This window comes from Rhinatrema bivittatum, chromosome 6 (genome assembly GCF_901001135.1).
Source record: "Rhinatrema bivittatum chromosome 6, aRhiBiv1.1, whole genome shotgun sequence".
Taxonomy (NCBI): Eukaryota; Metazoa; Chordata; class Amphibia; order Gymnophiona; family Rhinatrematidae; genus Rhinatrema; species Rhinatrema bivittatum.
Window position 1 is genome coordinate 247,460,642 of NC_042620.1, and position 12,213 is coordinate 247,472,854.

A 12,213-nucleotide genomic window follows, 5' to 3' on the forward strand; every position below is an offset into this window, starting at 1 on the left:
AGAACTTCAGAAACATACAACCTAAAATAAAACAGTGGCTGCAAAATGTTCTTTCAGTTTTAGGATGCAAAAAAATAAGGTTGGCAATGTCAATCCATGCATATGCCAGCTAGGATGAGTTAGTTAGCAAAATAGATGACCTTGATTGGTTTTATTTCTTCGTTATCCTTTCTCACCCCAACTTCAGGAGGTCTGGGTTCAGTGAAATCACTGGCTTCAGTGACTTGCCTAGAGTAGGAAAAATACCCTGCAGTTTTGCTTGTCCCATTGGCTAGAAAATGACTGCTAGATAAGGTAATGCCTTATGGATAGTATGAAATAGTACAGTGCAAAAGTAAAAAAGGGTCATAACTGGATATAATGAAGTTTTATAATACTAACATGCAGAAGAGGTTAATGGATACAGTAATGTGTTGCAGTGCTGAGATATAAAAGACATTAAGGGAAACGGTTATGTATTATAATATTGTAACACACATAGGGGCAGATTTTAAGAGCCCTGCTCACGTAAATCCGCCCGGATTTACGTGAGTAGGGCCTTGCACGCCGGTGCGCCTATGTTCCATAGGCCTACCGGCGCGCGCAGAGCCCCGGGACTCGCGTAAGTCCCGGGGTTTTTCGAGGGGGGCGGGTCGGGGGCGTGTTGGGGGGCGTGTCGGATCGGCGCGGCGTTTTGGGGGCGGGATGCGGCGTTTCGGGGGCGGGCCCGGGGGCATGGTTTCGGCCTGGGGCGGTCCGGGGGCGTGGCTGCGCCCTCCGGAACCACCCCCAGGTCGCGTCTCGGCGCGCTAGCGGCCCGCTGGCGCACGGGGATTTACTTCTCCCTCCGGGAGGCGTAAATCCCCCGACAAAGGTAGGGGGGGGTCTAGATAGGGCCGGGGGGGTGGGGAAGGGAGGGGAAGGTGAGGGGAGGGCAAAAGCGAGTTCCCTCCGAGGCCACTCCGATTTCGGAGTGGCCTTGGAGGGAATGGCGGCAGGCTGCGCGGCTCGGCGCGCGCCGGCTACACGAAATCGGCAGCCTTGCACGCGCCGATCCAGGATTTTAGCGGATACGCGCGGCTACGCGTGTATCTACTAAAATCCAGCGTACTTTTGTTTGCGCCTGATGCGCCAACAAAAGTACGCGAAGGCGCGCTTTTTGAAAATCTACCCCAGATTCATCAAAACCATGCATAAAAAAATAACCTACGTTCCCAACTCTCCTACCAAAACACTAGATCTGTATATTATGTATTTACTTAAAAATTAAGGGGGCCCTCATTCATTGGCGTGGACCTGCACAAGTTAGTGTTTGGTACCTAAATGACCATTATAATCACTGGTTTCAGTCCATGTTGTTACACATATTTTTAGTGGTTATCACAGCAGGCTACAAGCCAGGGAAATCCTACTGCCACTCCTTGTGACCTTGGGCAAGTCACTTTACCCTCCATTGACTTAGGTATAAACGAAAGATTGTGAGCCTTCTGGGGATAGGAAAATATCTATAGTACCTGAATACAATCCACTTTGAAGGGCCAAAAAGCAGAATAGAATTTAAATAAATAAATTGTAAAAGTCCGCAACAATTTATAAAGGTCTCCCTAATTTTTCAAATAAATACATAATATACAGAATCCGTTTTTTGGTAGGAGGGTTGGAAATATAGATTATTTTTGTTGTACTTGGTTTTGAGGTCTAATTGACCTATGGTGGTTTGTTTTTTGTTGTGTTGTCACATAGACATACATGACATGAATGGACATACTGTATCCTGCTGAGTCACTAATAAAAGAAATCCCACACCTCATTCCCTACTGAGTCACTGATAAGAACTTGCTAGACTTTAGATAAGTATAGTGCAGTTAATGAAGTGGTTTGGAGAGTGGGTGGTGAAGAGGGTGCTTGTCTTCCCAAGGAAGATATCACTCTTGCAATGATGATAGTTTGAGAGGCTTGCTATCATGGGATGAATGCATGATCTCTTGATGCTAGTAACTATTTGTAGAGGGGTTGCTAAAGTAATCACCCAATATCTGCATACTGTGCAATTTATCCATACATATATGTTTGAATTACAGCATAGTAGTGGATCAAGTTCTTCTGGTTCCGACTAAGCAAATGATGTAATTGTCTCCTGGAGCATGAATCTACACAGCAACTGATGCAGAAGCTATCCCCATTATTCCTGTGCTGATACTCTTCAAGGCCCTGCACTCATCTCATCCTGTTCTTTCTTGGTATCCCTGTGCTGACACCCTCTCTATCTTTGCATATAGCCTGTTATTTTCATGTATACTGACATCATCCCAGTATTTGCACATATTCTGCTCTGGCGCCAACATAGGCCCTGCACACATGCTGCTTTCCCCTATATCTCTGAACATATTGTTTTCCTCTCACATCAAACCTACATTACATTTTCTTGGAGTTTTATTTTATTGGGTAATGTATATGCAAATTCATTCCCATGATGGCTAAATAAATCTGTTTATGTTACAGCTGTACAAAGACTTCCTTTCTCCTTTGTGCTAATGAGACTGAGCCTGGGCAATAATTAGAACTAGGTGCTGTATGCTAAATATTGGAGCTATACTGAGATCTCCTGGAATTTGCTCCTGGTTTTGTTCAAGTTATTTTCTCTGATATCCCACAGCATAGTCAGGGCCACTTGTTGCAGAGCTCATAGAGAATCTCAGACCCTATGTTACTGTCTCTGATGATGCAGATCATTCAATCCACTGCTGAAGAACTCCCAATGAACTGCAGGCCACATCTCACCTTCACTGATACTTCTGAACACAATGGCCCCCTGCTGCTAAGCTTCCAAGTCCAAGACCTTTCACAATTTCCTCTGATGTTTTAGAACATCAGAAGAGAAATCTTTGAGCTCCAGGCCCTATATCACATTCTCTAATATTTTGGTGCCTTTAGGGCCTCCTGCTGCATAATTGCATAATTCCATGTGAGTCCTGGGCCCTTTCTCATTTCTTTAATGTCCCAGAGTGCTCAGACCATACTGCAAAACACCTAGCAAAATACTTTTCAGAGTGTTCCAGGCTCCTTTGGAAAAGAGGGTTTGAAAATTGTCCGTTCTTAATAAGAGCGAAATTACCCACATTGGGGGTGGAGAGAAGGCAATGCTGCACAACTACTTGTCAGGCCCAGATTTAGGCATAGGCAGTGGAGGCAACCACCTTCGATGCAAATTTTAATGGTGCCAGAACATCACCATCACTGTCATACCACCGATCTAGGACTTTAACTGGGCATATTTCCTGCCGGTTCCAGATCAACAATATTAGCAACCAGGAAAAGAAATTCAGCAAGAGTCCTGCCAGTCCTCATGTGCTCACTAGCCCTGTAGTGGTGACACCCCCTTCCCCTGCACAGGCTTTCTGTTACCATGGAAACCCATGCAAGGGATAGGCCTCTTCTTATGAGCGCTGGCAGGCCCCATACTGAATTTCCTTTTCTAAAGTTGCTGTTGCTGGGCTGGTAACCAATACAGAGGACAGCAGGGGCACCTCTGAGGTGAGGTAAGGAGGGGAAACCAGAAGAGGAAGAATCGGGGAAGAGGGCCTTGCCTATGGTTTCCCCACAAGTTAAAGCCAGCCTTGCAACTTGTGTAGTTTTGTATACTCAAAGTTATGCACATTGTTTCCAATCAAAATATTACCCACCAGGAGAGCAGGCACAAAATCTCTACAGATAATTTTTCTGGAAGCATTAATCAAAGCAAAATATCCATCTAGTTTTGCTTTGATTATTGGTGCAAACCCCACAGGTAAAAGGTACCTGCAGGGCTTGCACCAATGACAATAATTGGATTATTGTCCCCCTAAGCGAATGTAATATAAGATCTGTGGCTGCAATTAAAATATTTAAGTCAAAATGTGGTTAACAGTTAGTGGAGCATGGTGTCCCTAAAATAAAACTTAGTATCCAGTAAATCACAGATAGGAACATAAGGTTTTAAGACTTAAGGGACAATCATACATAGATGGGTAATAGGTATATTACCAAATCCAAGTAGTTATAATATTTCTCAATTAATTGTTTTACATTTTTATAATGCAATTAAAACATTTTTATTGGTATGAAAAATAAAAATACTTCCCAAGATTTCTAAAATATCTAAACCCTGTGGGGGTGCTGTGTTTTGAGGAGATCTGTTTCATAAGTAAAGTTTTCACGCATCGTTTCCCATTCTTACAACAATTGTTAGTGCTTCAGGGTATATAGTTTAGTGAATGCAAAAACAGAGCAGGAATTATTTTAAACTCACAAAAACCAATTCATCCCATCTATGTCAAAGAACCTATAATCATTGAACTGAGAGGTTACATCCCCCATAGATAACAGTTGCATGGTGCTTTGAAGCCCATTGATCTCATAATCTGTTCATTTATTTATTTACTTAAGGCAAATTCCCAATTATCAAATGGATAATCCCCTCATGTCATTGGAGATGAGTGCCCATCAGGACTAACAGACAACTAATATCTTTATGCATATGACTCATCTTGTGGGAAGGATTATGAAGGTCTACTACTAGTGCAAATGTCAAATCTGAATACCTCATATTGTCTATTCATTACATCTTTTCTAAGTTATATCACTATTGAAAAACAGAACTCTCCCTTTTGATCTGAATCAGTTGAGGATCTATAGCTTATATCCTTGCTTTTCCATTCAAAGATAAAGGAATACATTAACATTAAAATATATGCAATAAGTAAAAGAGAAAACAGAGAAGAAAGATGTATTAATACAAAACAACCCAATCTACTTTTTCCCTGTGGCGAATTTGAAAATGAAAATACATGTGCTCTTTCCCTTAGAAAACTGATTTAAAAGTACTCATGGACTTTATCTCAGGCAGTTTGAAAATTGCCCCTTCCCTTTGAATGACTCAAACATGGACTTGGGAGAAAAACAATTTATTAATAAATTTATCATAATCTAAATTCAATAAGTGTGTCAATGACCCTGTACATTGGGACAAGTATCTAATTGTGGGAAACACAATTCTACAAAATACCACATGACAAGAAAGGGTGCCCAGATAATCAGGGGCAGGCTGAGTCATATAATCATATGACACTAGATACAGGGAGGAAGACAACACAGAGATCCATCCAATTTGCAGAACATGAACATGATCAGCTTTAAAGGTCCCTATTCATATTCAAGGAGCTCCAGCATCTACTGCGACAGAGATCTCACCCAAAGACCCATACATTATTGTACAATTATTGCCAACACAGGGGTTGAAGGCTGCTGGCTTGTAGGCATTAGAAAGCTTCTGGCATTAGCAGGAGAAGAGAACCCAAACTATATTAGATGATACCCAACTGGCATGGTGATTAGATGACTCTAGGTCAAAAGGATGAATCACTTCATTTTGCTCCATTGTATCTATGCCTTGTAGTTACACTTTCTCTAAGAAAGCAAAGACTCCATAATCCAAAGACACAACTGGGACATACCCAGGGTTGGTTCAGTCTGTCCTTAAATATATGGAGTCAACTGATGTCCCTACCTAAGGACTCTGTGTTTAATATTTACGGTATTCATATAGCACCAGTGCTGGAAGAAGGGCTTCTGATGCATCACTCACCTCTTTAAAGACCAGTAGTGTAATTTTAACCTGAAATCACTGAAGTCCCTACCCTCTTTCAGAGATTAAAGAAGATTAGTGCCCAGGGCACTGCTAGTGGTCTTTTAGCATCCTAATAGCATTTAGTTTATATGTGTACACACAACGAAACAGATTTTTCCCTAAAAGACAATTTTTCTTCCTTTCCTTCTTACATAGCACCATTATATTTTAGTATAAAACATGTCACATATTGGCTTAAAACATAAACAAAGAAACAACTTTGTGTGTGATTGTTTGGGAAGCCTGGACACTACTAGCAACATACAACAGCATGTGAATCAAACAAAATGCAAGGAGTTGGAGTGGTAGGGGTGGGAGAGCGGTTGATCTTTTAACTAGCAAATCCAGCGTATGAAGCGATCAAAGAAACTGGGGTGGGAAAGCATGTTGTAGTCTTTCTCTCGGAAAATGGCCATCCTGTCTCCTAGACCAATCTGCAGCAGGATGTCCATGTCCACATCACCTCCCACGGCAAGCACTGTTGGTACAACATTCTGCTTCCTCATGGAGGTCACAGCCTCTGCCAAACTTTTGTTCCCTGTGATGCCATCGGTAATGAAAACGAAAGAAAGCTCAGCATTGCGCCTGACCATGGGCTGTGAGAGGACAATGTTGTTGATGGCATGGATGATGGCAGAGCCAATGTTAGAGGAGGAGTCAAGGTATTTGATGTTTGCTAGGGCATCACTGATTTTGGTTAGGTTGTGGGAGAACTGAAAAACGACGTCTTGCTCCTTCTCACTGCCATACTGCAAAAGGGCAATTCTGGTGTTCATGGTGTCATCATCACGTCTTGCCAGAGTTAACCGCTGTGCCACCTCTTCCACAAAATTGTGCGCCTTCTGGAAGTTCTGCTCCCCGATTCTTTCCGAACCATCCAGCAGGAAGACAATATCAACTGGTCGTTGTGTACACTGTGCCACAGCAAATTCTGAAGCAAGAAAGGAGGAGAATGGAGATGAGCCAGAAAACCAGAATTTTCGCCTTATCTCAATCAGCACTATTATATAAACAATTATTTTCATTATTTATTTACTTTTATTTAAAAAGTACTTGTTGCTCACTCTTCCAAGAAGTTCAGGGCTGGGTACAACAATATATATGGTTGAAACTCTTTCTACACATCTATGAATCTATTCTCATATATATATATATATATATATATATATATATATATATATATATATATATATATATATATATATATATATATATATATATATATATATAAGAAGAGAGAGAGAGAGATAAATATAGATTATATATATAAATAATTATCATTAACATGGATAACAGCCATGACACCTATAAGTGAAATTATTGATTGCAATTTACTGTATTTAATTACACTTGTGGAATTTTTTTTATAGTTCTATTTTTTCATGAAGAATTGAAGGTTAATATTAGGGATGAGCTAAATAGGCTCTAAAAAGAGCAGCTGACTAATTACTTTCCTAGGCTGAGTGCAGTTTGGCAGAACAAGTGCTAGTGAAGAGCTATAGTGAGAAACTGACTCAAGGAAGTAAACCTCTTGGCCCAAACTACTTCACCAATATAGTAAGCTGAAAAGAAGCGTGCAAAGCAGCTATATGTATATTTGAAATATTCCTGTTAATAAGATTTAAAAAAAATGTTTGTGTTGCTTTGATTATATTTTAAACTTATATGATGTAAACCGCCTTGATCGTCTTGCTGTTACGTGTGTTACAGAAAAACTGAGAAAGAAAGAAAGAAATGTATAGAGCTCCTATGCTGTTAGATTGAATTGGAGGTAATGTTTACAGGTGCAATTACATCCATTTTTAGGTTATAACAGTGCTAGTACAGAGGTTTGAAACAAACCTTCAAATCTCAGCCCTTGCCAAAGAAAGCTCTGCCCTCCCTCTCCCTCCCCCAGCTCTCACCTCTCTACCTCTTAGCCATTTATCCAATATGATCATCTCTTGCCCCTAACATCTCAGTCCTTCAGTCTCTTACTACTGCTTTTCTATAGTCCTACTAGATGTACACAGAGCTGCGCAAAAACATGTCAGTCCTTTATTCCACAGAGTTTACAATTTAGTTAAGACAAACCTACAGGACAATAAAAAAACGATACCTTTCGAATTTTTTTTATTTATAAAATGGATAAAATCATCAAGCCTATGAGCAGAAGAATTAAGATTTAAATATAGTCTCAGAAAGGTAAGTTTTATAGCTAGATTTGATTAAGGTCAGAATGATTCGTGCAATGGACTGAGTCTGAGAAGCAGGGAAACCAGGTTTCAAATTCCATTTCCCCCACTGGTAGTCCTTTGGCAAGTCACTCTATCTCCTGTTGCCTCAGGTACACAAAGGGAGGATAACTTTCAGAGATTTCCACGTGACCCCATATACTCGTGCATATGTGCCCATGGATATCAACTATAGTAGTTTATAATCCTTGCAGATTAAAAAACATTTGTATCTCCACCCTCCCGACATTCTCATATAAAGTATAATGCGTGCATATATAAGCGCGGAGAAGAACTAGCATATGCGTGTATGTTTTTTTGCATGTGCATGTACACTTCCTGGGTTTGCTGGGGCAGGCTCATTCCAAGGTGCCACCCTGCCCACCCCCCACCCTCTCAGCAAGTCAGGCAGCCAAATTTCATCACCAGGTTAGCATCTCTGATGGTGAGGAATGACAAGCACCTGGTTTCCTATCTGGGGGTCCGAAGAGATAGACAGATGCAGCAGGCCTAGCAGAGAGCCTACAGACCTATTTTATCCACTGAGCCTCCAATTCCTATGGGGTAAGTACATAAGAACATGCCATACTGGGTCAGACCAAGGCTCCATCAAGCCCAGCATCCTGTTTCCAACAGTGGCCAATCCAAGTCACAAGTGCCTGGCAAGTACCCAAACATAAAATTTCATAATTTACAATTCATAAATTGAGCCTCCTTGAAGAAGGGCTAAACAAAGCATGCCCATATCAGTCAAAGCATCTTTTTTGCATCACAGAACCAACTATTGCCCTACCAATGAAAAAGACCCTGTCTTTGCAGATAACTGCTAGAGTTCCTTATCCACATGACTGTCTTCCTTGTTATGGGCAGCACTGTCCTGATGCCCTACTTTTAATGAACTCACTGGTCAACAATAAAGTAAGAACAGTGTCAGAATGTACTCCTTTTATCTTTACCAGGGACTGTCAATACCTCCATTTTAAAAGACCCATTGACTTGTATCTGCCTCATAGCCATTGATAGCTTGGAATCCAAGGAACACTCCAGCACATACCTCCCTGCCACTAAGGCTATCTCAAGTCATCATTAGCTAAGCACCATGTTGAAAAGGAACACTGTTCAAAAGGCAATGTTTCTCTGGGAACCCATATTTGGTCTTGCAAACTCCCTTTAAGAGATGGGTGTCCCACATACAGGATCACTTCCCATTGCCTCTGACTCTCCCACAAATAGGATACACTCTTTCTCTATACTGAAACACATCTCACCCCAGAACAGACCAGCATATGGCTTGACACACCCTTTTTTCTCTCCTCACAGAGACCATTCACTCCGATGAGGAGGAAGAGAAGGAAGAGCACCTGGCCCCTTTTGCTGGAGCAGCAGCTGTGCTGCCAGCCAGCCATCAGCAGCCATATTCTGCAGAGCCAGCAGTGGCACAGTAGCCACCCCCAGCCCCTGATTGGTGGCCTTGGATTTCTGCCTGCTCAGGCAACACTACCTCAACTCTCCCTTGTAAGGGCTCCTCCATGTTCTGCCCCAGGTTCTCTGGATGCACCCTCTGAGGCTGCCCTAGCCATTGCTGGATGAAGGAGGTGAGCAGGTCGCTGAGACCTTCCCCCTGATTCTGGACTGTACCTCTTGGCTGCAGAGGTGGAGATCTGTGGCTGGAGCACCCACTAGTTCTGAGGCCCAGGTTCTAGCAGCTACAGGGGAAGCCACTCAGAGGATAAGGGAGGATATCCACATCATACAGGCCATCTCCAGGAGGCTGGTGTAGGTGCTGGTGTCTCACCCAGGCTCAAGAGGGTTATACGGCCGCTCGTGAGCTGGTGTGCATCAGGCAACTGTCACAGCACTCAGCCCTCTAGGCTAATCAGGACCTTATTTCCACAAGTTCCTGGGTCCTTTTAAGTTATGTAAATAATTTTCTCCCTAATTTCTCTCACCCCTTCCCCCTTTTTTCAAGTTTGTAAATAGCTTATTTTTTCAATATTTTTAAAGTTGATACAATTGGGACAAGGCTTGCAAGTCACTATTAGTTGCTCCCAACTATTTTCCACAAACAAATAGTGACATATATATATATATAGATTTTTCCAAACTTTATTAATATTCAAAAATGGAAAAATTCCAAAACATCAATTTATTTAAAAAAAACAAAACCCCACAAGGAATATCTACTTCCAAATCCAAACATACCACTTACTCATTCATTCATAGCACACTCACTACACTCCCTCATACATTCCACATTTTTAAAAGCATCTTCATTTTTAAATTGAATTTGTACATAGAACCCAAAATTTTCTTTCACAGTGCAAAATTCAAATTACAAGCAGAAAGAACTCAATTTTATAAGTCTTCTACATTCTCATGACAGATTTATTCTAGATTCTCTTCTTCCTTTTTTATTCTTCTCAACATGTTTCGCCTTGCACAGGCTTCCTCAGGAGAATTTTCAAAGAATTTCCTGCTGCTTATATTTTCATCTTTTATTGATTCAATATTCCTGTGTAAACATCTATACGTCCCATAGACGTACAGAAACAGATCCATCCCCCGACTCTTAAACCTCAGCACATCTTAAACGAGCTCTCAAAAACACTATTTTCCCCCTGGGGGACAAAAATACCCATGGACCAAGTACCTGCTATACTTCTCCTGCCCTGCCTCCCGCCTTCTCTTAGCTTGGTCTGTTGTTGTTGATGAATTGCATTAATCCTACAGTGCACCTTTTTATTGCTAAGTTGCAATGTGACTTTTGCTGCTATTTTAAATGTAGATACACTTTTTATTCATAAAGCTGCAAATGGTCTTGCTCATAAGCTGCTAGTATTTCTAATAAACTGTAAATCGCTTTGGGTGCATTTTGTATTAAAAAAAAAACAAGTTACAAATCCAATGAAATAAATAACATTTTCTCCTGAAACATCTTCCCCCTTTCTTTTCAGGCAAAACGAAGTAGAACATATCAAAACGGCAGAAAGCAGAGAATGTACCTGTTTGGCAGGGAAGATCTGGACAGACGATCTGTGGATCTGAAATCAAAGAGAGTAATGGCTTGAATGAGTTAAGGCAATCAGAAAAGAAAAACAGACGGGAATCAGGAAAAGGGACCATTGACTAAGCAGAGGAGAAAAGTCAGATTCAGGACAAAGAAAGGTGTGCATAGGAGGCAAAAAGGTTAAAAGAGCATTTTCCAGAAAATAGAAAGCAGACCCAAATGAGGAAAATATGGCACATCATAAGAACTGGCAAGTTAGATGCAAAAAAAAGTAATTAAACATGCTACGAGAGAATTTGAAAAGAAGCTTGCTATAGAGGTAAAAACAAGTAATAAAACCTTTTTCTACGACATTTGAAGCAAAAGGGCCTGTGAGGGAGTCTGGTGAGACGCGAGATGACCGAGGAGTAAAAGAGGTGTTCAGGGAAAACAAGGAAATAGCAGAAAAACTAAATGAATCTTTGTCTCTGTCTTTACTGAGCAGGATATCGGGGTCATACCTGCACTGGAAATGTTTGTTGATGGTGATGACTGAGCGACTACACAAAATCACTGTGAAAATGTAGGATGTAATAAATCAGATTGAGAGACTAAAGAATAACAAATCACCGAGACTGGATGATATTCTCCCCAGCAATCTGAAGTGATCTGGATAAGTATAGACCAGTAAGCCTGCTGTTGATTTCAGGCAAAATGGTAGAAATTATTCTTTTAAAAAAAAAAAAAAAGATTACTTACCACATAGATAGACAAGGTTTAATGGGGGACAGTCCACATGGCTTTTAAAAAGAGAAGTCTTGCCTTATCCAATTTACTAGATTTTTTTGAAGGTGTAAATAAACATGTGGATAAAAGTTGATACAGTGTATTTGGATTTTCAGAAAGCATTTGACACTCCTCAGGAAATCAGGAAGTCATGGGATAGAAGGCAGTGTCCTGTTGTGGATTGGTAACTGGATAAAAGGCAGGAAACAGGGAAGGACTAAATGGTCAGTTTTCCAAATAGAGAAAGGTGGTAAATGGAGTGCCCCAGGGTTCTTTACTGGGACCTGGGCTATTTAGCCTATTCATAAATGATCTAGAGAAAGGAATGACAAGTGAGGTGACCAAATTTGCACATGACACAAAATTGTTTAGAACCATTAAAACAGCAGTGGATTGTGAAGAACTGCAGAAGGACCTTGTGAGACTAGGAGACTGGCAGATACAATTTATTGTGGACAAGTTCAAAGTAATGCATATAGGGAAAAATAATCCCAGCTACAGGAACATGATGCTGGGTTCTGTTTTAGGAGTCACCACCCGGGAAAAAGACCTCAGATTCCTTGTAGATAATGTTTTGAAATCTT

At 41.0% G+C, this 12,213-nt stretch overlaps 2 protein-coding genes across 4 annotated transcripts in view; one reads left to right on the plus strand and one right to left on the minus strand.

Annotated features, from left to right (window-relative positions):
* Positions 1–2,477, plus strand: part of FTCD (formimidoyltransferase cyclodeaminase) — a 296,425-nt gene extending 293,948 nt beyond the window's left edge. Inside the window, exon 17 of one of the 2 annotated variants that reach the window (XM_029606737.1) lies at positions 2,061–2,477. In XM_029606737.1, coding sequence (XP_029462597.1) covers positions 2,061–2,096 — 36 coding nt within the window. In that variant the 3' untranslated portion in view covers positions 2,097–2,477. The remainder of the gene's footprint in view (positions 1–2,060) is intronic. The other variant, XM_029606736.1, reaches the window with a different exon arrangement.
* A 1,577-nt stretch (positions 2,478–4,054) lies between these two features.
* The window catches only part of COL6A2 (collagen type VI alpha 2 chain), a 132,479-nt gene continuing 124,320 nt past the window's right edge, over positions 4,055–12,213 (minus strand). For both annotated transcript variants that reach the window (XM_029606734.1, XM_029606735.1), the window contains exons 27-28: positions 10,860–10,898; positions 4,055–6,575 (exon numbers count right to left, since the gene is read on the minus strand). In XM_029606734.1, the coding sequence (XP_029462594.1) occupies positions 5,980–6,575; positions 10,860–10,898 (635 nt within the window). In that variant the 3' untranslated portion in view covers positions 4,055–5,979. The remainder of the gene's footprint in view (positions 6,576–10,859; positions 10,899–12,213) is intronic.